General features: G+C 34.0%; 1 protein-coding gene across 6 annotated transcripts; it reads left to right on the top strand.

Moving 5' to 3' along the window:
• Window positions 1-27,557, top strand: LOC106870224 (COP9 signalosome complex subunit 7b). Of its 6 annotated transcripts, XR_016241575.1 has the most exons (11): window positions 1-79; window positions 186-347; window positions 7,953-8,121; window positions 9,446-9,524; window positions 13,371-13,459; window positions 14,800-14,859; window positions 16,427-16,569; window positions 18,344-18,449; window positions 19,757-19,881; window positions 20,415-20,505; window positions 27,388-27,557. XR_016241575.1 is itself a non-coding variant. In XM_014916237.3 (10 exons), the coding sequence occupies exons 2-10, from the start codon at window positions 313-315 to the stop codon at window positions 27,401-27,403; spliced, it is 822 nt and encodes a 273-aa protein (XP_014771723.1). In that variant the 5' UTR covers window positions 3-79; window positions 186-312; the 3' UTR covers window positions 27,404-27,557. The 6 variants fall into 6 exon arrangements, 4 of the variants coding, with proteins under 4 accessions (XP_014771723.1, XP_014771724.1, XP_052823163.1 ...); XM_014916237.3 differs by lacking the exon at window positions 20,415-20,505 and having other exon boundaries at window positions 3-79; XR_016241576.1 differs by lacking the exon at window positions 186-347 and having other exon boundaries at window positions 5-144.

Genomic DNA, 27,557 nt, shown 5'->3' with positions numbered 1-27,557 from the left:
AGTGGTTTGAGACTGTGAAACCGGAAATAGCGATTGCTTCAGCAGTGCTACACTGTCAAAACGAAAAATCACAGCGGAAGTGAGTACCTCAGAATCAGCTTCAAGTATCGGCAATTTTCCGATTGTTTACTAAGTTTTTATTGAGTAAGTTTTGTATTGAGACTACAAAATATTTTTCTTTCCAGATTTATCGCATCATCTGTTAGATGACGTGAATTAATTAATCCTATTTTGGGGGCAGAAAGCTGCTGGACTTCATTAGCGATGAAGGATACAGCTGAATAATGATACAGCTTTTGTCAAGGAATAACAATGTTTTGGCTAAGAAGTCGAAAAGTTAATTTGCTGTAATTATATCTTTTGTAATTTAACAAAATATCATTGTTTTTAAACATTTCTCGTATGTTATTTTGTAGATTGTAATTAGAAGATCTTTAATTAAAAGATCGATATTTAGAAAAATCTAAGAACTCCAAAATAATCAATTTCTCATATGCATAAAATTCGGATATAATAGGGGTAGCGAAAAGATAGTAATGACATTCATACCAAACACGGAAACACCTTAATATTTTTATCGGGAGTTGAAATCGAGTCGTGGCATTGTTTTACTGGTAGTTCGCATCCCAGATGTATTGAGGGGGGGGGGGGTGCGGGTGAGTCCCCCAATAAAGCTTCATTAATTCTACAAAGTTTTCTGGAATATTTCAGTGCAATAAATATCTTTCTTGATACTTTCAGTTTGAGATAACCACAAATTTTAATAATCTGCTATTGTTTCACTTATAATATGTATTAGTGCGTTAATGTATCATTATTACAGGAGTTTCAACACATATATACATACATACATATACACACACACACACATATGGGACGTTTCCAGTTCGTTTCACTTCACTGAAAATAGATAATGTTCCACTTCAAAAGATTCTTATTTCCTGAACATTTAATTGCTGACTTCAACAATGTTTTTTTTTTTCCCGTTAATATTGGAGTCATGACAGCTGAATGATGCCAGAAACTTTAGGTGATGCACTATCATTGTTAGCAAAATATGTATTTGGCATGGTGTGATTGTGTAGTCGGGGTTCAAGAATTTGTCACAGGTTTTCGGATATAATGACGAGAAACGTAATTTTTAATACTCTTGATATAGTAACATAAATATGCAATTTGAATTTATTTACTTGCAGGTGATAAAAATCTGTTCAAACTAATCATTATAAATAAATAAAATACAAGAAACGGTGGGTAAGAATTAATATTGTAAAAGATTCATTAGTTATGTCCCTTTAAATGCTGTACCATCCACCTAACTCTTTCTGGTCCATTGTAGTTCTTTCGTATCATTTGTTCTTGAACTTATCTTTTGTCCGCTGTGTATGTATACATACATACATATATATATATATATATATATATATATATATATATATATATATATATATATATATATTATGCATACATACTCTGTCTATTTAATTGATAACTACACTGGTTCGAAATTATGTAAATATTTGAACCTTAATATGATTATGTTTTACATTAAAATATCGTTCAAAGAAGCACTCGTTTCCACCACTGGCCGTTAAAGTTTGGACAATTTTAATCCATCATTTGATACTTAAGGCAATGACAGGTTCTTTAAACATCAGTCTAATTTAGTTCTTTTTTTTTATGTCTCTGACTCTCCTTTAACCGTTGCTTATAAACAATGTTTCATATTGGTCTCTCGTTGATATTATATATTGAATCTACAATATGTTTAACTTCTGTTTAATGTTACAATCTGGCTGATTAAGGAAAAGAAAAAAAATACTGCTGAACGAGAAAAATCTATTACGCTAGATATTCAGTTTATAACGTCAACATTATGTTAGAGGAGGCGTCAAATCTTTATATTTACACCCTGTCGACTTAAAAGAAGAATGCTGCGCTTTTGGATGCACTCTACGTGAAAATAGAAACAGAAGTATGAATTTACAACATACATAGTTTTGACCAGGGCTGAAATGTTGTAAACTGCACCGACTCGGATATGCCAGTCATAGAATGTTGAAGTTTATTTGTGCAAACTATAATCAGCCAATATGATTTTTTTTTACATCAGAGTAAAAGGATTTTCATTTATTATTCCTCTTATGGAAATTAATTCTGTGTCTGTACTCAAATTTCAACAGTAATTTTGGGTATGGCTGTTTCTTTTGGAAATCCAGTGGTAGTTAATGACAAGAATGTTTTAGAAATATAACTGAATCAACTGATATGTTGCTCTTAAACCCCCAAATCAACCTGATTGAGCATATATATTATCAAAGGTGTTCCAGCAATGACCATTTCATCTTGTTTCAGACATAATGTATCAAGGACTACATTTTTCAATGTCTTTTTTTTATAAGGCAGTAAGATGTGACTTGACTGCCATTTCTAACAGTTTGGGTGACCATGTAAAGCAGTGGTTCAATCATTCTTCTGGGGGCCCTGACAGTCTTTCTAGAAATATAATACATTTCTCTGTAATTGACTTGTATTTTATTTATTTTTGTGCAGCCCCTAAAAAAATCAAGGTTTTGATCTTGTCTGGATATTAAAAGGGTTTAGAACCACAGCTGTTGAGGCTTGCATATACTATTGGTTGATAGCTTATTGATCTTGAAGAAATGAAGAGTAAATCTATCATCTCCACACCATACACATAAATATTTAAAGAACTACTGAGACATTGGCCAAAATACTTCTGAAAATCCAGAAGGAAAGATGAACTCTTACAATCCATCTTTCATTAACTCTGTTATCCCACCTTGATAAGGATCGAATATGTTAGCTCTTCAAATGTAGTCTATTATTAGACTCAATACATTGCTTTTGAGCATAGTTTCTTAGTTTTAGTTTTTACTATCTTGGTTTGCAATTCAAATATTTTTACTCATTCTTAATCCTTTTGCCTGTCCAAAGCATTTTCACAAGTCCATTCTTACTTTCAGTCGTTCAGTTAGACCTTGTTTCATTTGTTCTGAGTAAATATAAACTTTCCTTTCACAAGTCCCAGGTTACTCTGGTGGTTGGAAAAAAAATTGGAAATGTATATCATATACAATAGATGGACACCATGAAAGTCTGTCCTGTGTATCGCATGTGAGATACAGGACAGATTTCCCAAGCAAAAGATTAAAAGGCCCTCAGTTTTGTCTAAATTGATTTTGACTTTCAAACCAACATAGCACATTTTGTGTATCATTTAGAAAACTAAAAATTTTACATCAATGCATTGTGTCTTTAATTGCCTTAACAATATCACATAAACTTGATGACCATTTTAGTTCATTATGGAATTATTCTATAAAACAGGATAAATCTAAGTTTATTTGTACAATAATGCCTCACCATATTGTGGTTTATTATTTAAGCTTACATCATTTCCTCTGTGGTGTTGTTTTGCATTTATAATAAAATAAATATATACAAATTATAAAAAATTAAAAAAATATACAGTACAGTACTGTTTCTACTTTGCGGATTTTTACCTATGGCGGAGGGCTTTGGAATATAACACCCATGAGAAGTTGGAAACTTGGTCTTCTTGGAACAGTAATCAAAAAACTCTGCAAAAATAGAAGTTAATGTATATCTCTACACGTATCATTTATTACGCTCCCTTTCTCTCATCGATTAACTCTTTAGCCTTCAAATTGCTTTATCAAGTTGCTTTATCAAATTGCTTTATCATACTTTTTTATTCACTTTGTTTTTAATTAAGCATGCCTTATCTTGTTGCTTTCAGATTTCGATGATATGATTATTTATTTTCCAGAATGATACTGTAGAGTAGAAGTGAGAGATCAGATCTGTCCTGTTTGAACATAAATCACATAGAATATTTGGGCTTGATATGGTTGGTTTAAATGCTAAAGGATTAAAGCAGCAAAGGATATTAGTTTTATGTAAAAGAATATATAGTGCTTGAGAAGACTCGTCAAGCCAAATCAAATTGTAGTTGTGGCCAATGCCAGTGTCATGTAACTGGCATGTAAAAAGCACCCATTACACTCTTGGAGTGGTTGACATCAGGAAGAGCATCAAGCTGTAGAAACCATACCAAATCAGATTGGAATCTGGTGCAGCTCTCCAGCTTACCAGTTTCAGTAAAACCATCTAACCCATGCCAGCATGGAAAGTAGACACTAAATGGTGATGATGAGTACCATGTGTTTGATGACTGATTTTTATGTCTTTTGTTTACATTTTTTTGGATAAGTAACAATATTTTTACACATCTTTGAGAATTTGGTTGAAAAATGAACAATGCTTAATATTGTGTTTGAGTATTAGAAATAACATTTAGTTGTAGAAATATCTCTAATCAGTTCAAATAACAACTGAATTTGAAATACTTTCAAATCTCTATTGGTATAGAAATCATTATCCTTTCATGTTCTCTTTTTCATTTTGGCATTGGTTAGGTCTCAATTCTTATCACAATTCTTTATCATCTAAGACACATGGTGCAACCAAAAGAAAAAAAACTGGCCAACTTTGTTATAAATCTCATGTTTTTTGACATGATTTCTTTATGGTTTGTGGAGTCCATGTTTCCTCTATTTATTCCTTCCTGTCATCTAGATAGGTAGCTCTCTCTCTCTCTGTGTATCTTGTGCTGATGTTTCTGTCTCCATTGTATGAATAGGATGGAACTCCTTTCATATACTTCCCAACTCGTTCAGACTGTCTGGCTTTCTTGATAGGCTGTCTTCACTACTCAGGATGCCATCTTTGATTACCCTTACTGAAGGGCTAAGTCAAAGAGGTATAATGTATCCAGTTAGTAGTAGTTGGAAACTATAAAAGGGTGGGCATTTAGTTATCCAGGGGGAGGTATTGTAGTGGTGGCAGACCCAGTTTGCTGATCGTAGCTGGGACAATGTTCTAAAGTTAGGCAGTGTGAATGTGTCAGTCATTTGCACCAACTTGTTTCCATACAAAAGGATATTAAGGAATGGAATGAGAGATATATTTAAAGTCAAAATTAGGGTATGCAGATATTTTGAAAATATTACATGGGAGTGATGACTGTACCTTGCATAGTTACAAGCTGCCCTTTGGCAAGGTATAGCACCTGTTTAGTCACCCTGCCAGGGATACAGTGAAGTCATGGGACTGCAGCATGGTGGATTGTGAAGAGGTAGCAGAACTCAGCTGAGCCAAAAGTGCTTCTTACATTGATGCTGAGCAGAGGAATCCTAGAATATCAACAGTCAGGATTACAAAGCTCTATCGAGAGAGTAACTGCAACACCTCCATAGGGATGGCATCTATGGTTGTGTAATCAGCTAATGAAAGATTCACTAAGATTCAAGCTCCCAATTCAAATTCATAAAAATGGAATTGGATGACAGCAGAGTCATGGGAATCTGCAAAAACAGCAGGAAAAAAAAAGTCAAAATTAAATGAAGTTCTTAGCTTGCAACCTATATTTGGTGTTTCTTCTTTTCTTCTTTCAACATTTTGAATCAAACCTAGTCAAACCATGTGTCTTGGACTATGATGAAAAGAGAGAAAGAGAGAGGTGGGCAGGGAGGTGGATATGTAAATATGTTAAAGTATCATATTTGGTTATTGTCCTTTGATTATACTTAGTATATAACTCGTACAATTACCTTTCATAAATATGAAACAGTTTTTTTTTTCTAATGCCAGTTCAAGCATAAATTATCTCAATGTTTTTACTCTTTGTTACTTCTGAGTAGATTTTACATGGATTTTGATATATAAAGTAGCATTCTATGATGGCTGATATTGTAAAATGAATGCATACATGCATTTGTTACTGAAAATGCAGCACTGGCAGTTGAGGTTAGGGCAAAAATCTTTCAATAGCATTATTGTGCAGATGCAAAAATAACCAATGTTTGTTTTATAAGAGAGCATGTTGTTTGCACACTGTCAGCTAGACTCATCTCTTTTCAATGAAACACACAAGTTGTTTTGCGATGAATATTCATAATGAGACTCTTGTTTACTGAACTGCAATGAAATGTTAGCTATTTTTATTGCTTGCACTCTGTTGCTATATAAGGATTCTAAAATATGTATTTTACAGTCTGGAATCATTTTAAGCTTTAAAAATTATCTTCATTATGTATCTAAATTCAATCGGATGTTGCTTTGTGGCTGATTAGTTGTCTATTGTCTTTTTTTCCCTTCAGTTGCATTACATATGGTTATTATGTGTAGGCTTTCTAACTGTATGCCCAATCATATTACATTTTAACATTATGTATTTATCTCCTTGTTTTTTCTATTAAAATCAACTTTTGGCGTGCTGTCTCTGGAAGCCATGACAGTCAGACAATATGTCTCCATTTGTTTTCTATATTGGACTTTGCAATCTATATATTTAGATACTTTGGCATTTTGTTTCACAAACTATTTATAAAGGCTCTTTCATCATTTATAAAACGTGCCTGTATTTTTATTGTTTACAAATTTCAACAATCTACTTTGTGTGATTCTAAAATTCAAAATAACTGATAAGAATGTCTATGTTCTGACTCTTATAATTTGGCATACGTTCTACTATTCAAATTACTTTCAGTATTGAGACTGAGATATTGTTTAACCTTTAAGCAGACTTTGTATGTTGCATCAATGTACTCCTGTTCTTATTTGTTTCTTTCATTTAAGACAATGGTGCTAGATAGATTATTGAAAACTAAAGTTTATCCATTCAATCTCTAAAATAAGGAGATTAGTTGTCGTCATTTACCTATCAATTGTTATTTATGCTTCTGCTATTTGTTCTAATTGTTACATTAAAAAAAAAAAAAGTCAGTCATAAGAGAAATACTGCTCGTGACCCTAAAGGCCTTCTCAGACTGTTGAGATTGATGCAGTGTGACATCTGTTAAATCAGTATCTGAGGAGGAGGAATTTAGAAAGTGTTCAGTGTAAAATGTGGGTGGTAAAATACAACAGTGGTAACAAGGTAGGAAAGCCAGGTGTGTTGGATGTGCATTGGTACAGGAATCATGTTGCCAGCTAAAAACAGATGGTGTTAGAATATTGGTTTCAAATTTTGGCACAAGTTTGGAGGAGAGATTACGTTGATTACATCAGCCCCAGTGTTCAACTTGTACTTATTTTATTGATCCCAAAAGGATGAAAGGCAAAGTCAACCCTGGCAGAATTTGAACTCAGAATGTAAACATGGGTGAAATGCCACTAAGCATTTTCCTGGTGTGCTAATGCCAGCTTGCCACCTTAGATGATGTAATATTAGTTGAACAGACAAAGAAGAAACTGCTCATCTATGAGCTGGTGACTGTTGTATGTCTGCTGATCAGCCTGATGGGTTATTTATTTAACCTAGTGGTTCTCAACCAGGGCTCCTATGACCCCTTGTAGTCCATATAAGATTGTGTAGGGTCCACACAAGCAAAATAGTAAATTGGGGCCATGGAAAACTTTTGCTTTAGATGTATTTATTGCAAGAAACAGATTTATTTTTCTGATGTTTTACGTAATTCAGCCTTCATAAATGAATATGTGATAAACAAACTAGGAATTCTGAAAGAAATATCTATAAAACTGGTTTTTAAACATTGAATGGGTATGGGGGTCTACCCAAATAAAATAGTAATCAAAGAGGTCCATAGATAAAAAATGGTTGAGAATCACTAATTTAACTGTCATCAGAAATTTTCTGTTTGGTATGCAAATTGATATGAAACTTTAATGGAAGATTTTAAATTAAATCAGTATGTAATAAGGAGTTTATATCCTAGCACTAGGGGCTGTCTTGGGCTTAATAAGCCCAAGACAGTATCAAAAGGGTTACATAGTTTTACAGTAAGTTACTCTGGTTATAGTTCAGAACTCTTAAAAGAAATACAAATTTTAAAAGCCATTTGTCTTTAATGTTTGTTTTCATTATTAAATATTTCTCTTAATAGTGATTTAAACAATATGACAGAAAAAACATTAGTCAACCGCCTGGAAGGATTTATAGAAAAGGCCAATACAGTGAAAGGTGAAGAAGCTGTCAAACTTATACAACAGGTTTTAGATCACCCAGGGATATTTGTATTTGGAGAACTCCTTGATTCACCCAACATCCAACAGGTAAAACCTGAAATACATTTGTATTTGCTCTCTTTGAAGATATGTTTTTTGTTTTGTTTTGTTTTTTTACACTTCCTGTAGGTGTGGCTACATGGTTAAGAAGTTTGCTTCCCAACCACATGGTTCTGGTTTCAGTTGACACTACTGGCACCTTGAGCAAGTATCTTCTGCTATATGCCCTAGTTCAACCAAAGCCTTGTGAGTGGAGCTTGTAGACTGAAACTGAAAGAAGACTGTCATGTATATCTACCAGATCTTCTAAGTAACTTAATTGCAATTTACTCATTGTGCTATGTCAAAGGAACATCTGTGTGATTGGTTGGGCCTGTTAGATGTGGCAGCATGGCATATGTGTGTGTGTGTATATATATATATATATATATATATATATATATATATATATATATATATATATATATAATTAATCAGAATACAGAGAAAAGAAGACAAGAAAAAAACCACAATGCGAGGACATGGTACATGCAAAGTATTAATAGGACGCTCAGAGAAGGAAAGAAAGAGTGATTGTTTCAAACAAAGCTCTTCTTCGGAAACAGGAGACAGGAAAGTCCAAAAGAAAAGGAAGAAGGAGGAAAAAAATTGACAACAGTTTACATGTAGTTACATATATATATATATATACACGTATATATATATGATATGGTTAGGGCAGCAGACTCGCAGTCACAGGATCGTGGTTTCGATTCCCAGGCCGGGCGTTGTGAGTGTTTATTGAGCGAAAATACCTAAAGCTCCACGAGGCTCTGGCAGGGGATGGTGGCGAACCCTGCTGTACTCTTCCACCACAACTTTCTCTCACTCTTTCTTCCTGCTTCTGTTGTGCCTGTAATTCAAAGGGTCAGCCTTGTCACACATTGTGTCACGCTGAATATCCCCGAGAACTACGTTAAGGGTACACATGTCTGTGGAGTGCTCAACCATTTGCACGTCAATTTCACGAGCAGGCTGTTCCATTGATCGAATCAACTGGAACCCTCAACGTCGTAAGCGACGGAGTGCCAACAATATATATGTGTGTGTCTGTGTGTGTTTGTTTTACTGTGTCCTTGCCTTGACATTGCATGATTGCTGTAAATGAGTATCACCATCAAGCAATTGGTGTTCCTTCATCTCCAGTCTTCCATAAAAACATGTCTAATCATGGAGAAATGTTACCATACTTGGAAACGGGTGAAGGTTGACGACAGGAACGGCATCAGGCCATAGAAAATGGACTTTAAAAGCAATGATGATTATGTAGATGTTATTCTGTTCAGTTTGATATGATTAAATTAATTGTTTTGTTTATGTATTTTTCGAATAGCTGGAACATGATGAACAAACAGCCCCTTATTTTCGACTCTTTAACCTTTTTGCTTATGGAACATATAATGATTACAAAGGTAAGATTTTATTTTAATTGTGATTGTGTTCTCTTATTTTAATAATCATTAATTCTTTTACTGCAAAACTAAATTTCATGGTTATTCTCAATAATGATGTTAAATATCTAAAAGATTTTTTTTTTTTTCATACAAGTCCCATTTCCTCAATAAACTTGACTTTTGCAACAAAAGTAGTTTCAAACATGAGACATTCCACAACAAAAAATATATTGGTATATAATATAGGTGCAGGCATGACTGTGTGGTAAGAAGCTTGCTTCCCAACCACATGGTTCCAGGTTCACTCCCTCTGTGTGGCACCTTGGGCAAGTGTCTTCTACTATAGCCATGGGCAGACCAAAGCTTTGTGAGTGAATTTGATTGACAGAAATTGAAAACACCTTGTCATATATATATATATATATCTTGTGTGCGTGTCTTTGTGTCTGTGTTTGTCTAGCACCTCTACTTGGCAACCAGTGTTGGTGTGTTTATGTCCCCATAACTTAATTGTTCAGCAAAAGAGAACAATAAGTACCAGGCTTAAGAAAATTAGGATCTTTTTTAAAACGGGGGCCACATTTTTCATTAATGTTTTACGTAGTGTTTTTGGTACCGAAAGACTTTCAAACTTCGTATACTTATCTATTTTGTGTTATAGAACAGAAAAATATTTTTGTATTCGAATTTATTTCATGTAAAAAATTGTCTTATTTCGATAATTTCAACCAATCACTGACGTCCATTCAGCCGATATACATTAAGTGCCGACTACATAAACAAACGATTCTTCGTTTTATTTGCTTTTTTCATTTTAAATTTGCTTTAACCCTAACCCTAACCCTAACCCTAGGGTTAGGGTTAGGGTTAATTGTTTCAGAATCGTTTGTTTATGTAGTCGGCGCTTAATGTATATTGGCTGAATGGACGTCAGTGATTGGTTGAAATTACAGAAATACGACAACTTTAACATGGAATAATTTATGGATTTCTTTTTTTTTTAAGAAGACTAAGAGAAAAAGATGTTTTATATGACACATTCTACCAGTGTTCCAAGTTTCAAAGTGTTTCGTTAATGAAAAATGTGGCCCCCGTTTTAAAAAAGATCCGAAAATTAGTCTTGGGGTTGATTCAATTCAATTAAAAATTTTTCAAGGCGGTTCCCCAAAATGGCCACAGTCTAATAATTGAAACTAGTAAAAAATATAACGGTAAAAGATTTCAAACTACTTTGTGCAATTAAGGGTAGGATAATGAAATTTTGACTGGATATATCCGCTTTCCATAGTAAAAGGGTTAAATCTGGCTTCCATGCCGGTGGTATGTAAATAGCACCAGCGTGATCATTACCAACGTCGCCTTCCTGGCACTTGTGCCGATGGACTGGCTCCTGTGCAGGAGGCACGTCAAATACACCATTTCGAGCATGGCCGTTGCCAGTACCGCCTGACTGGTCCTCATGCTGGCGGCATGTAAAAGCGCCCACTACACTCTCGGAGTGGTTGGCGTTAGGAAGGGCATCCAGCTGTAGAAACTCTGCCAAATCAGATTGGAGCCTGGTGTTGCCTCCTGGTCCACCAGTCCTCAGTCAAATCATCCAACCCATGCTAGCATGGAAAGCGGACGTTAAACGACGATGATAATGATGATGATAATCTATCTGTAAAACTGCTTTTAACTGTATGTAAAAGCAAAATCTGTTAAAATCTATTTGTGCTTTATCTCTTTTCATATTTCATAACCACAACATTAGAATCAGTTTAATTTGCAGTTGGTTTTTTTGTCTTGTTTTAATTAGATGTCAATTCAATATTCCTTTAAAATAATGCTTTTCTAACCATTACTGGCTATGTTTTTGTTACGTTCTTCTGTGGTTTAGTAAATTAAAACATTTCATTAATGTTGACACTTCCAACATTATATACTGCTATAAGCCTGGAGATAATAATAGTTAATTGTACTGTTAATATTCTAAAGATTTCATTAGACATTTAAGAAAACAAGTCAACCTTCATTTAGGAATATTAAATTGAACTTGTTTAGTCCCTGATGAAATCTATTTGAGCAGACCTATGATCAAAGGTTTCTAGCCTGACTATCCTATTTTACTTTTGTATATCTAGAAATACATTATGTAATGTATCCTTCATTTTTTTAAAGCCAGTGAAGTGTGGTTGGAGAGAATTTAGCTGCTATTTTTAGCAACTCAAGAGATCACTTAGAGACACTTTTTACAATAGTGAAAAAAATTTGTTTTCTTTTTCATAATTTGTGGCTGGTAAAAAACTATATAAATACCTAAAACTCAATAAAATGGATAATAATAAACTAATTTGTTCTGAGTTTTGAAATATTGGTTTCAAATTTTTGCACAAGACTAGCAACTGTTATTTTATCGACTTCAAAAAGCAGAATGGCAAAGTTAACCTTGGTGGAATTTGAATTCAGAATATAATGAATCAGTAGAAATATCACAAGGCATTTTTTTCCAGTGCTTTAACATATCTGCCAGCTTTGCTACCTTCAAATGATATTTTGAGTTTTGAAATATTAAAATTGATACCAGAGCAACAGAACCTTGTAGAGGAGTCACTGACTATGTCTAGCCAGTAGCATTTGACCACCTCTGTTTATTCTTCCTCTTTACCCATAAGGGTTGTGACATTTCACTTTGGAGTCCTGGGACACACATCCTTTGTTTTCACTCTGTACCTTCCAGAACAAGTTGCAGGCTTATTGCTGGTTGTACCAACATTGGATGAAGACTGCAATATATTTTGCAAATGGACTCCTCTGCCTAAGATCTGAACAGGTTTCTTGTTAATGTGTGCAGTGGACAACATAGTATGATTGTTCTTTTGAATTCCTTTCATTTGGCAGTATTCACTGAAGGCACCAAACTGGTATTTGTTTTTGATCCATGAAATATTAGAAAGTAAAATTATGCATTTTACATAGTATATTTATTTTACAGCAAGATGGAGATGATGCAGACTTGGTGCATTGAGAAATCAGTGCTGCATGCTAGTGCCATGTAAAATGCACCCAGTACATTCAGTAAAGTGGTTGGCATTAGGTAGAGGAGCATTCAGCTGTAGAAACCATGCCAAAACAGGCTATGGAACCTAGTGTGGCTCTTGACCTTGCTAGCTTCTGTCAAACCGTACAACCCATGCCAGCATGGATTACAGATGTTTAATGTTGATGATGATGATATATCATTATAATCAAATTTGATGAGACATAAAACAGTAAATGAATCAAATGGTTGGGGATAAGCATACATTTATCCATCTGTTTTTACTTATCTATATCACCCTATATCATTTAAACTGCCTGTATCTGGCTCAAATATTCAACCTAGTATATGTTTAAACTGACCAGATCTGGCCTCTCACATATACCCTTCAGTGTCATTCTAAAAATAAACAATCACATCATCAAAATATTGAAGTTACAAGATAATGCACAATTAATTCAAAGCAATGTATTATATTTCACTTGACAGAGTAATCTGAATGCTGAAGGTTTAAACAAATGCATTTTTCAAGCACTATATGCTAAAATTTAAATTTCTTAGTAATTTTTATAATACTCCCATTCACTTCTGGTTACATTTGGCTATATTACTTCAGCAAATGTAGATAATTGGCAGCAGGAAAAACTATTAAAATATATATGTATTTATATTTATGGGTAAAACGTTTTAACTGATTTTCATTATATTTCAGTGCATTCCATATATTTTAACCTTAAAATATTGCATTTTTTTTTTGCCAGCTACTAAACTTCTCATCTGATTTGTTATAACAGGGATTAATTATTTTACTTGTTACCACTGGTTAATTCTTTTTTTTTTTACAGAACAAAAAGATAAACTACCAGAGATAACAAATTTTCAATTGCTTAAATTACGACATCTTACACTGGTATCTATAGCAACTAAACAGAAAGTAAGTCAATGTCTGTCAAGTTTTCCCTGTAGATTTTAGTATTGTGTAGTATGTGTGTATCATAAGTGGAGTAATCTATTTTATGTTAGAGTTAATCGAAGAGAGTAATCTATCTTGCTTTAAAGTCCAAAATATCTTGTTGTTTCACCTAAGTCATTCCTGGTCCTGCATACTTGTGATCTAACATATTCCAGCTAGGACCATCATTGATTAATGTGTCTGTACTTTTTGAAGATAGCAGGGTGTGATTTGAGGGCAATTTGTTTAGTATTTCTAGTAGGCTGAATGACCATGTACCATGTAGAGAGTGTCTCATTGGCTCAAGATCAGAAATATTCTTAATGGACTATTTATTTGAAACTTTTTATGATCAGTTATAAATGATTATAATGTTCTATGTTCTTAGCTACTTATAATATTATAAATTGGTCAAAATTCTCAGGAAGTATTCATTTTCAGTTTGATGTCTATGAGAAATGTTAGTGTCTGATGTCAAACTGTGCTGTGTTAGAGCTGTAACTCTTCAGCCTTTAAACTGGCCATATCCAGCCCAAATATTCTACCATGTTTTATGTTGAAACTGGCCAAATCCAGCCTCTCACACCTACCCTGCAATGTCATTCTAAAAATAGATTATCACATCTTCAAAATTTCAAAGCTACAACATAATGCACAATTAATTCAAAACAATATGAATGAATAAGCATTACCTTCAACAGAAAGTTAAATGCTAAAGGCTAAAAACATCATAAGTGAATCTTTTCAATAATTACATATATTTAATCTGGTTATTTTAAACAAATAAATATCCAGACAATTTTTTTTTTAATTGATTCAACAAATATAACCTCCAATGAAGTATCTCTAATCCTGTGTGTAATTGTTTTAATCTTAGAATCAAGAAAATTTGTAGTTTCATTCTTTAGCATTTAAACTAGCCGTATCTGACCCAAATATTCTACCAGTTTTACTTTCAAACCAGCCAGATCTGGCCTCTTGCACCCACCCTACATTATCATTCTTAAAATAAACAATTACTTCATCAAAATCTTGAAGCTATGAAATAATGGATGATTAATTCAAAGCAATGTGAATAAATAAGCATTACATTTGACAGAGTAATCTGAATGCTGAAGGTTTAAACAAATGCATTTTTCAAACACTATATGCTAAAATTTAAATTTCTTAGTAATTTTTATAATACTCCCAATCACTTCCGGTTACATTTGGCTATATTATTTCAGCAATTGTAGATAATTGGCAGCAGAAAAAACTATTAAAATATATATGAATTTATATTTATGGGTTAAACATTTTAACTGATTTTCATTATATTCCAGTGCATTCCATATACTCTGTTATCTAAGGAATTAGACCTTCCTAATTTAAGAGACTTGGAGGTAAGATTAATATAAGTTTGTTTCTTTACATCTCTGCTCATGGATATTTTATTTTCCAGTTTAAAAGTATTTTTTTTCTATCTCTGACTTCCATAATTAATGAAATTTCTTGCATAATGAATATCATCTTTTTGTTGCATTGTTAAACATTATACTGTATAATTATTTCTGTTGCATTATAAAAGTAACTTAGATTGGGTTTATCCCATATTTTAGGGGTTTTTTTTCTCCTAATTCCTTGGTTAACTCCACATTGATACTAGCTTGTCTATATCAAAATGTCCTCATGGACAACTAATCCTGAATTTTTTTTTGGTAGTAGCTTTTAAAGATTGGGCAATAATTAAGATAGAGGAGACACCCTTGTGCGAAACTCTCCTGAAATTGAACTCAAAGTTTATAAATGTAAGGCAAAGTTTTATGATACCTCCATACCCATGATCTCTCTAACTCCAGCTCTTCTTTGATGCTGTTTATTTTCACTTATCCATTCTTCATACATTAATACTGTTCTCTCCACCTACACCTTATATTAATCATTCCACCCTATCTCTCCTGCAACCTATACAACCACATATCATCTCTCTCAAGCTTCTCCTGTCTACTGCATTATCATTACTTTTCTTATTTCTTTATTGCCCACAAGGGGCTAAACATAGAGGGGACAAACAAGGACAGACAAAGGGATTAAGTCGATTACATCGACCCCAGTGCGCGAACCGGTACTTAATTTATCAACCCCAAAAGGATGAAAGGCAAAGTTGACCTCGGCGGAATTTGAACTCAGAATGTAACAGCAGACGACATACTGCTAAGCATTTCCCCGGCGCGCTAACGTTTCTGCCAGCTCGCCGCTTATCATTACTTTTCTGCTGATCTGCATGTCAGTCATCTCCTTCCTCCCCATCCCCTTAACTCATGTGTCATTCACTACATCCACCCTTCAAACCTTCCCAGTTTTTACAGTGGTCACCTACCTCCCCTACCATTACACATTCCCCCATCTCTCACTCCCCCATACTCTCTTGCAACTTTTACCCCACCCAGAGTCCCAGTCTCTTTATCCCACTCACTTCTACTCACTTCGTGCCTTGAGTGTCTACCCTGACACCTCATCACCACTATTTTTATCCCTTTCTACCCATTCACTTCCTCCCTCTCTTCTAAAATTTGTGTAGTCATGTATCTTTTCTACAGCAAGAAACATGCTCTGCACTAGTTCTCCTCTCATACTTTAAACCCTCAGTTCCTAGTGTAAAGTTCTCCCTCAGGATTTGTAGTCTTGCAAGTGGCATGAAAAAAGTAAAAGGGTTGGCATTAGGAAGAGCATCTAGCTGTAGAAACCATGCCAAAGCAGACACTGGAGCATGATACAGTCCTTAGGCCCTTTGGAATCTGTCAAATCACCCAACCTATGCCAGCATGAAACATGGATGTTAAATGATGAGGATAGTGATGATGATGATTTTAAAATATTCAGTTTTTCATTTTTGTCATGTATTACATATTCATATCAATCTTTAAAATTTCTTCAGTATTTTTTAATAATGAATTTCTTTAATTTCAGGACTTAATTATTGAAGCTATTTATGCTGGCATCATCAAAGGGAAGTTAGATCAAAAAAATAAACAACTTGAAGTAGATTATGCTATTGGGCGAGATATTCGTTCAGAAGCTATTCCAGAAATTATTTCTGTTTTACAAGAATGGTATGCTTTTATCGATCATATTAATTTTGTAAACATCATATTACCAAACAGTGTACAGTAAAATATGTATTACTCAAATACAATTCAGTTATAATTTTTGTTTGAGATAGAAAAGCCATTTAATTTTGAAATGTTCCCATATATTTGTGATTGCTTGATTCAGATAAAACCCTGTATACGTAGAGTAAAAGAAGGATGAAATACTTTGTCATTTACCATTAGTTCAAAGATCCACTTAATTATCAACACATGTGTAACATGATTTTTGTCCTTGGGTTCAACTGTTATTTTCTATTTGCTTATCCCTAGAAAGTACAAAAAATGGCTAATATTTCCTTCAAACTTTGCTTTTGTTATGATATTTATTCAAACCCCTAAAGAATCCCTCTTAACGCTTGGCTATGATACTCCCCACTACTCCTGCTCATGATCAGAGATGCACATATTGTCAGCCACTAAGGGGCATGATCAAGTGGTTATGGTCAAGCAACTGACAAGGAAATCTGTGGTATTGAGCAGAATATTTGCTATAATGGTATTTCTTCTTCAGTAACTCAGCACTGAATCTGTCTGAAATATAATGGAAAATTACAGGTGACAAAAGCAAAGTTTGAAGGGATTAGTTGTCATGTCCTTTGATTTCTAGATAGAAGCAAATCGGAAATAACACTTAGTGACCAAAGACAATAAAAAAAAACTAATCAAATCAGCCATTAGCCTGTATGATAATCATTGAATTTATATCTCTCTCATATAGTCAGACATATTTCCTATTTCCAGTTCATTGCTGGTTGTAGTGATGTATGCATTTGACTTACATATATAATGTTACAATATCAATTTTTATATTCTTATATTGATTTCTAATTTTGACACAAAGCCAGCAATTTTGGGGAAGGGGTTAGTTGATTAGGTCAATCCTAGTGTTCAGCTGGTACTTATATCAATTCCAAATGGATGAAAGGCAAAGTTGATCCTTGCAGCATTTGAACTCAGAATGTCAGAAGAAATGCCACTTTCTTGGTGCAGTAATGATTCTGCAAGCTCACTACCTTATTCCTTTTTTTATCAGATATTGTTTATAAAGCCTTATGTTTGTTCTATCTCTGCAGAAATACAGCTCAGACATTAACAAGTGTTTTCTTTTTTTGTGCATGATAGAAAGAATAATATTACTACTGTTTGTTGTGAAATTGTATAACCATAAATTGAACCTGTTCAGCTATTTAACATAGATTATTGTTATAGTCTTCTGATTTGCAATCACAATAATAGAAGCAGAGAAAAATATAAATTGTTGACATGTGTTTTGAAGTGTCTGGAAATCACTATTTTGTATGTGTTTAGTATGTATAGGACTTGTAGGACTTTATTAAAGTGCTGATTTTGGTAAGACATCTCAGCATTATACTTGAGCTAGTATTCAGTGCAAACTTTCATAAAATAGAAATTTAATTTTGAAACCTATCTTTACTAAGATTTTAAAAAAACTGAAGATTTTAAATAAAACATTATTAATAAGTAGTTTATTAAAAAGTTATTGATTCCTATTATTTTTATTTTGATCTAAATTGCAATAACAATTCTATTGATTCACATAAGATTTCTTTATTATTGATCATACACTAGAATTAACTTCTGTTCCGCAAAAGGGATGCAATTATTATCTTTACATAGGTATTTCTTCTCAGCTTTCTCACCATTTGTAATCTTAAGTCTGTAATCATTTAACTTTTAAATCATTTTTCTATGAGTGCTTCTATTTTATTTACAGGTGTAACAGTTGTGATGCTGTGCTGAAGGGAATTGAAACACAAATAGTCAAAGCCAATAAACTTAAGGAGAAGAAATTAAAGACAAAACTCCAAATTGAAAATGAAGTTAGTGAGAAGCTATTTATTGACATTTTAGGCATTCATATTTTATGTATATTTTCCCCACAAATTCACTAAGTAGATAATTGTTAGATATCTAAAACTTTTTCCCACTCAAAATGAAAATTCAGTTAGCAGGGCCTTTGTATTTACTGTATAATGTATTGACTATGTATGTGCTCCTTGACCCCCCCCCCCCAATTTTCCTTTCAGTAAGCAATACACTACAACTTTTATCACTATATCCCCTTCATTGCAGTTATTTCATTTAAATTAGTATGTTCCTGCCAAAGAATATCACTTCTGATAAGCTGTCACATATAAATTATCAACTGCTTTGTACATGGAATTTACATTTTCTACAAACTATTTACTCCTATCTATCGGTTTATAACCAAAGTAGCAAAATCTCTTTTTATTTTTTCATCATCATCATCATCAAACATCTGTTATCCATGTTGACATGAGTTGGATAGCTTGACAGGAACTGGCAAGGCCAGGAACTGCATCAGGTTCTATTGTCGATTTTGGCTTAATGCCAACCATTATACAGTGTACTGGATACTTTTTACATGGTACCATCACCAGTGCCTTTTTATGAGGTACCAGCATCAGTTCCTTTTACATGACACCAGCACCTACACCAATGCTTCTTATGATGGCACCTCATTTAAATTTTGAAAATGCAATTTTTTGAAAAAAAATTTTCAGAATCAGATCTTTCATAACCAAAAACGTGGGATTCCGTAAGATAAATATATATCCATTTTACCAGAAGTTATGACGGAAAAATCGGATCTTGTGAATTTTCCAAAAATCCCTTCCCCACCCTCAGGGTCGTCAGTACACATTTTTTTTTTTCATATTCGTTTTCCACATACTTGTTAACACCCCCCCAGGCTGGTTAATTTTTTTTTGTTCCCGGTTGAGGATCTTTATATTGACCAGATAATCTTTCCCCATGATCAGACATGTTTGCATGAAAGGTTGGGAAACAAGCAATACTGTTTGTGAGACAGTGAGTCTTGTTTACACATATCATACAATATCAAGACTAAGAGACACAGACATACGTTTCTATTAACAAGGCTTTGGTCAGCTTAAGACTTGAGTAGAAGACACTTGTCCAAGCTGCCATGCAGTAGAACTGAACCTGAAGCCTTCTGGATGGGAAGCAAACTTCTTAATCACACAGTAAACCTATGCTTAGTCTAATTTTTAATTTACTTTTATTTTTAAGTATGCAGCATGGAAGTTGTATATTTAAAACTGTATTTGTTTTCATTTGCTAAGTGTCTTTGCTTCATTTTCAGGTTGCAAATGTTAAAAAATCTCTAAAAAGTACTCAACAAGATCTTGATGAGCAGATGGTCACTGATTCACGGGAAGTTCCTGTATCAGGGGAGAAGGGAGGGAAAAAGTTAACAAAAATTAAAGGGTATGTTGGTATATTATATTTCATACTTCACTTTTGTTATCAATATGCTCTATATATTTCAACACTCTTCAAAATGTTTATATATTTTTTATTCTCAACATGAAATAATGACATTTTATCAAATATAATTGATATTATTTCACTCTTATTGTATTTGGATTTCTTTTTTTTAAATTTATGATTTTATTACAAGTGATATTAGAAAAACATTTCATGAAAAAATTTTTTTTTTGATAATGAAATAACATTCATTAGTGTAATTCTGTTTGAAAACACGGATTGAACATTATATGTTAAAGCAAGTTTCCTATTTTAGATTCATTCTGTTCTGTCTATTCCTTTACTAGGTCATCACTATTTCATATAGCTGCTTTGTTTTGATCCAAATTAATAAATTTCTACTGTCTGGTAGCATTACCTATTATTTATACTCTTTTCTGTTGATACTAAATCCAATGGACAGGAACATCAGGATTTAGAAGGGTTGCTATATGATTGCTGGTCACTCCATCACTTCCCTCTTTCCTTTACAGGTTTCATTATATCTAGCAGAAAGTCCTTTGCAGGCATAGTGACACATGTTGTTTATGGCTTGCTGTCAGATGGATACCTGTCATTTAAAATGTAATAGTATATCAAATGTACTTTTATTCATTTTGATTTGTTTAACAAAGGTAACAAGATGGCATTAGACTCAAAGGGAAATTGACGATTGTATATTATATATATATATATATATATATATATATATATATATATATTTAAGGAAATCTTGATTGTGAAACCATTTGTCAGTAGAGGAGTTCTGTCAGTTTGTTTATAGAATCTTTCAGCAAATCAATAATATATGCATGATTGAAAATTAATATTCACAGGAAAATATATTTTTTTTAAATATTTACCTCTAGATTCATACTTACACAATGATATTTTTTTTTTTTTTAGTTTTTGAAAAATTGGTCTTTATGCTGTTTGTTGAATCAAAACTTTAAATGTTGGCATCATCTGTCATGATTCATCAAAGGCATAAATATGCCATGACACAAGAGAGAGAGAGAGAGATCATCTGTCTTAAAGCTTTCAGTAAATTTTGGTTAATTTAAAACACTGGTTCTCAACTGAGGTCCATATAAGATTTTGTTAAAATTTATCCACAATATAAACTGGTTATACTGCTACAGTGGTTAGGGCAGTGGACTCGCAGTCATAGAATCGCGGTTTCGATTCCCAGACCGGGCGTTGTGAGTGTTTATTGAGTGAAAACACCTAAAGCTCCACGAGGCTCCGGCAGGGGATGGTGGCGAACCCTGCTGTACTCTTTCACCACAACTTTCTCTCACTCTTACTTCCTGTTTCTGTTGTGCTTGTAATTCAAAGGGTCAGCCTTGTCACACTGTGTCATGCTGAATATCCCCGAGAACTATGTTAAGGGTACATGTGTCTGTGGAGTGCTCAGCCACTTGCACGTTAATTTCACGAGCAGGCTGTTCCGTTGATCAGATCAACTGGAACCCTCGACAGAGTGCCAACAAAAAACTGCTACAATACATAAAATATTTTTTAATTTTTATACAATTCCTAAGGATATTTAATTATAAAAATACAGTAGGATTTTTTTTATTTATACATCAAATGGCTATGGAGGTCCAGTAGAGTAAAATAGGAATCATAGGGGTCTGTAGACAAAACATGGTTGAAATCCACTGATTTAAAATTATAATTCCAAATATATTCTGAATTCTAAAATAAGATTGTTTGACAAAATTCAGTAGCTCCTAAAGCTATTACATAAATGCATTTAGAAAAATGAAACATGTTTGTTTTTTGCAAATTAAAGCTTCTGGAAAAATTGAAGCGAATATAGTCCATGAATTAGGAATTACATCCAGCAATTATTCCCTTTAATCCAATTAAAATTATCTCATTTTTTATGAAGCAGATTAATCTGCTAATCTTGGTATTTGTCACAACTAAGGTGATGTTAAATAGAGGATGAATATTATTCAGCTTTGCTTAACTACAGAAAAAAAAATTGCAATTGTGTTCCAAATTTTTTTTATTGATATATTGTACTACCCAATACTTTTATAGACTTTTTAGCTAACATTTTATAGATGCAGGTGTAAACACCTTTCCTTTATACACTGTATCTTAGTGAAGAAAAAAGAGGCACATCCAGATTAGTTTTAATCTTATACTGGGTATCATGAATAACTGAATATCCTTTTTAACTGACCATAGACACACTGCTTATAGACCCACAGTTACTGAAATTTAAGTAAATTGGATTGACCAATGTGGATATGTAACACATTGTTGGTAGTTAATTGGATTTATGAATTATTACTGTGTTTCATTTCTGTGTTGTACAGAATACATCTACAGATTTTTAACCAACACTATATATATACATAGACAGATGTAAATATCCACAAGGATATATATGAGTGGTTGGCGTTAGGAAGGGCATCCAGCTGTAGAAACTCTGCCAAATCAGACTGGAGCCTGGTGTTGCCATCCGGTTTCACCAGTCCTCAGTCAAATCGTCCAACCCATGCTAGCATGGAAAGCGGACGTTAAACGATGATGATGATGATGATATCTTATATACATGGTGTTGGCTAAAAATGTACATTTATATTCTGTAGTACAGCATAGCTTTGAAATCATGGCATGACTTTTATCAAACATTTCATTAACTGACTTTTTATTGAAATTACTGTTTATCAAACTTCAAAAATTACAGAGGCATCAAGCTGTTAGATCAGGTTATGAAAGTTACGGAGAGGGTCATAGCCCAACTAATTAGGGAGCGAATCAATTTAGATGAGATGCAGTTTGGGTTCGTGCCAGGTAAAAGCACCACTGATGCCATATTTCTAGTGAGACAGCTGCAGGAGAAATATTTAGCCAAGGATAAACCTCTGTACCTGGCCTTCGTTGACATGGAGAAAGCCTTTGACAGGGTCCCCCGATCTCTTATCTGGTGGTCAATGAGGAAACTTGGGATAGAAGAATGGTTAGTGAGAGCTGTGCGAGCCATGTACAGAGATGCTGTCAGTAAAGTGAGGATTGGAAATGAGTACAGTAATGAATTCCGGGTAGAGGTAGGGGTCCACCAAGGTTCCGTCCTCAGCCCCCTCCTATTTATCATAGTCCTCCAGGCGATCACAGAGGAATTCAAGACAAGTTGCCCCTGGGAGCTCCTCTATGCTGATGACCTTGCACTAATTGCGGAGTCACTATCAGAACTAGAGGAGAAGTTTCAGGTGTGGAAGCAAGGACTAGAATCGAAGGGCCTTAGAGTCAACCTAGCAAAAACCAAAATCCAAATAAGTAGGAAGGTAGATAAAACACAAACCCCTTCAGGTAGATGGCCCTGCTCAGTATGCAGAAAAGGAGTAGGTAGTAACTCTATAAGATGTACCCGGTGCAAGCTATGGACACATAAGAGGTGCAGCAATATCAAAGGCAGATTAACTACGAAGTTAGTTTTTGTATGTGGCAGATGTTCAGGTGCAATAAACACTGTAAACAAACAGGAAACAAGTTCTATCTCATTCCAGGGAGAAAAACTAGAGGTAGTCGATAGCTTCCGCTATCTGGGTGACCAAGTTAGTAGTGGGGGTGGGTGCGCTGAAAGTGTAGCTGCTAGAATAAGAATAGCCTGGGCAAAGTTTAGAGAGCTCTTACCCCTGCTGGCGACAAAGGGACTCTCACTCAGAGTAAAAGGCAGACTGTATGACGCATGTGTACGAACAGCCATGCTACATGGTAGTGAAACATGGGCTGTGACTGCTGAGGACATGCGTAAGCTCGCAAGGAATGAAGCCAGTATGCTCCGCTGGATGTGTAATGTCAATGTGCATACCCGTCAGAGTGTAAGTATCTTGAGAGAAAAGCTGAACATAAGAAGCATCAGTAGTGGTGTGCAAGAGAGACGATTGCGCTGGTTTGGACATGTGGTGAGAATGAATGAGGATAGCTGCGTGAAAAAGTGCCACTCCCTAACAGTTGAGGCAACCCGTGGAAGAGGTAGGCCCAGGAAGACCTGGGCTGAAGTGGTGAGGCAAGACCTTCGAACATTGGGCCTCACCGAGGCGATGACTACTGACCGAGACCTTTGGAAATGTGCTGTGCGTGAGAAGACCCGGCAAGCCAAGTGAGATCGTTGCCAGGGCCCCTGGACTGGCTCTTGTGTGGGTGGCACATAAGATGTACCATTTTGAGCGTGACCGTTGCCAGTACCGCCTGACTGGCCTTGTAGGGTTTTCGAGCGAGATCGTTGCCAGTGCCCCTGGACTGGCTCTTGTGCGGGTGACACATAAAAGACACCATTTCGAGCGTGGCCGTTTTCGTGCGGGTGACACGTAAAAGCACCCACTACACTCTCTGAGTGGTTGGCGTTAGGAAGGGCATCCAGCTGTAGAAACTCTGCCAAATTAGATTGGAGCCTGGTGTTGCCATCCGGTTTCACCAGTCCTCAGTCAAATCGTCCAACCCATGCTAGCATGGAAAGCGGACGTTAAACGATGATGATGATGTATTTTGTAGAATAATTTTATCTATGGAACTATTTGAAATATAAAATAAGTGCTACAGATTGCACATATTTCTTTTAACCCTTTAGCCTTCAGATTTCTCTGTCAAATGTAATGCTTATTTATTCACATTGATATGAATTAGTCATATTTAACCTTGTAGCTTTGAGATTTCAAAAATGTGACTATTTATTTTAGAATAATATTGTAGGATAAATATGGGAGGCCAGATCTGGCCAGTTTGAAGATAATATAGGTAGATTATTTTGGCCGGATATGGCTAGTTTAAATGCTAAAGAGTTAAATATATATAATGTAAAATAATTCTATTTATAGGACATTTGGTTGCAACCAATCAAAAGTAGTTTCATCACTGATTGGTAGAGTTAGTCATATGATATGGAGAACAATCAAGCTGTGATAATTCTACCTTAAATTAATTAATGAAACATTCACACACTTTTTCACATATGTACATATATACACTCTTACCTTCCTTATACTAATTTTAAAGTTCATCATCATCATCATTGTTTAACGTCCGCCTTCCATGCTAGCATGGGTTGGACGATTTGACTCAGGACTGGCGAACCAGAAGGCTGTACCAGGCTCCAATCTGATCTGGCAGAGTTTCTATAGCTGGATGCCCTTCCTAACGCCAACCACTCCGAGAGTGTAGTAGGTGCTTTTACATGCCAACGGCACGAGGGCCAGTCAGGCGGTACTGGCAATGGCTCTCACTCAAAATGGTGTTTTTTTTTATGTGCCACTTGCACGAGAGCCAGTCCAGCGGCACTGGCAACGACCTCGCTCGAATGTTTTTTCACATGCCACCGGCACAAGTGCCAGTAAGGCGATGCTGGTAACGATCATGTTCAAATGGTGCTATTTACGTGCCACTGGAATGGAAGCCAGACAGCGTTGACTGTTTTTTGTTTTTTTTTAAATAAATTACATAGAATTTAAGAAGAGTTTTGAATGGAAATTTTATTTTTGTCCTATATTAAAAAATTCATCTATTTTAAAGATCTATAGAACTTTATTTGTATTAGAAATTATTTTATAGATAAAAATATTTTACAAAACAGTAGTTTATAAAGTTCTTTCAATAAAAGAATCATAAAGCTGTTTCTGTAAAAAGTTATTTGATGAAATATCATCTCAATAAAAAGCTTGTTTCAATGAAAATTTATTTACAATGAAGCGTGTCATTCAATGAAATGTCATGGTATCCCTTGAAACACACAACACTTATTCATACACCAGTAATTTGTTTACTGAATATTATTTTATTACTGTTGCCTCACATAAGACTAGGTCTTTATGTTCACTTGTTCAATATTCATGACAATAATGTTTGAATTCCCCTTTGAGCTGCAGTTAGGTCTTGTAAAAACAGTTTTGTTGCAACAAAATATGCAAAGGTATTGTGAGTGATATAAGTGTTACCTGTTTTAGCTTAAACTATTGCAATTTCAATCCCTTTGTATGGTTACCTTTGTTAAAAACAGATCAGCAGTAACCTGCCTATCATATTGTTTTTATACATGACTGTTATGTTGCTACTTGGTCATATTCCTGTCCTATTCTCAAACTGTAAATGCTTCTGTAACTCAAGGACCAACTTTTCAATTATTCTTGCCATCTTCCTTTTGACTACTTACTCAAAAGATGCTTCTAATTTAGATTTCTAATGAAAGATTTTTATAAATATAATTAATCATTTTTTAAGATTAATAAATGCTGTATGCTGGAAAGGCAGTCCGCTCTCCTGCATAATTTATATAGTCATCTAGGCAGTAGGGAACAAAAATAATGTAGTTATTTTCATTGTTGAAGTTTTATTAGTATTAGCATTGGATCATTACCAGAATAAATAACTGCTGTCATCTTCCCAATTTAATATGAGATTTATTATTATTTGATATATGCTCTATTTACTGTATGTTATCAGAAATTGCAAGGTTTTATCAGCATACATTTTCATTTAGTTATGTAGAAATAATTTTCAAAAAGGTGGTTACTAAAAGTATATACTTATTTGGGTTTGAGATATTAAGGGAAATGAATTATTCAAATCATTGAGATTCTTTCAAAATTATAATTTGAAGACTATTTTTTTATGTCTGTAATTTAAAAAGTAACAAAGGAGAGCTGTAGCAGTCTTCCTCAAATTTTTTAATTCTTTATAGCTTTCATCTGATTAAAATATGTTTCTGATTATTTGCGACATTTTAGTTAGTTTTTAAAAATATTTCATTGCTTAAATACATCATAATGTTGACTTGTAAGATCTCTGGTATAAATGAATCAACAATCATTCTGACAATGATATAGCACTGCTAGCTAAATGTTCATAAGATGAAAGACACTGTATAGTTAATGCTCTGTCATCCAATTTAAAAAAGGGTCATTTGTACTTGATAACTAAAACAACTTATTCTATCTTGAGGACATTGTTCCGGGTTAGTAATGAGGAAGATTTGAAAATTTTATTTTTGAAACCTAAAGTATAATTGTGCTTCCTAATGGTATTATTTAGGGCATTTTCATATTTTAGGATCATAATTTGATATGGATGTTTTATTATGGCGACTGTGTTTTGTTGAAAGTATTTTGTCAGAATAGATGTAACATTTTAAATTAATTTCTTAAAGCAAATAAATCTAGCAGCAATGTACCAAAATACAAGTTTGGTTTTGTTTCACTGTTTCTTTCATTAAGCTGGGTGTCAAAAAGTGACTCTTAGTTTTAATAAACTTCAGGATTTTGCTGTTTGATTTAAAGTTATTGTTGTCTCTATTGTTTTAACATGTCATATGCATAAAATTCCATTAATCTTAGATTATTTTGATCAATCCTTTAACATGCTAAGTATTGTCATTAATTCTTTTTACTTTACAATATGTATTTTAAAAGTTATTGATCAATATTAAAAGGAAATTATTCTGTTATTTCTTCACAGAAAGCGGCATAACTAAGGAACAAAAACATCACGTCTCCTTTGATACATTGAATTTTTATTACATAATGACTCATATTGAAGAAGAAATATTTTGTGTTGAAATTTTTTATTACCCTGTAATAAAGCTATCTTTTTGTTCTATTGTTGGAATAAATTGACATATACTTGAA

Source organism: Octopus bimaculoides, chromosome 4 (assembly GCF_046866305.1).
Source record: "Octopus bimaculoides isolate indiv1 chromosome 4, ASM4686630v1, whole genome shotgun sequence".
NCBI lineage: Eukaryota > Metazoa > Mollusca > Cephalopoda > Octopoda > Octopodidae > Octopus > Octopus bimaculoides.
The sequence above is the reverse complement of the archived record's forward strand: the minus strand, read 5'-3'. Positions and strand labels throughout refer to the sequence as shown.

Excerpts from the sequence above, each read along its gene's own strand:
- LOC106870224 (XM_014916237.3), top strand. The coding sequence starts at position 313 with ATGTTTTGGCTAAGAAGTCGAAAAGTTAATTTGCT. Across the intron at positions 13,460-14,799 it reads CTATAGCAACTAAACAGAAA|TGCATTCCATATACTCTGTT; the intron begins GTAAGTCAATGT and ends ATTATATTCCAG. Across the intron at positions 16,570-18,343 it reads ATTTCTGTTTTACAAGAATG|GTGTAACAGTTGTGATGCTG; the intron begins GTATGCTTTTAT and ends TTTTATTTACAG.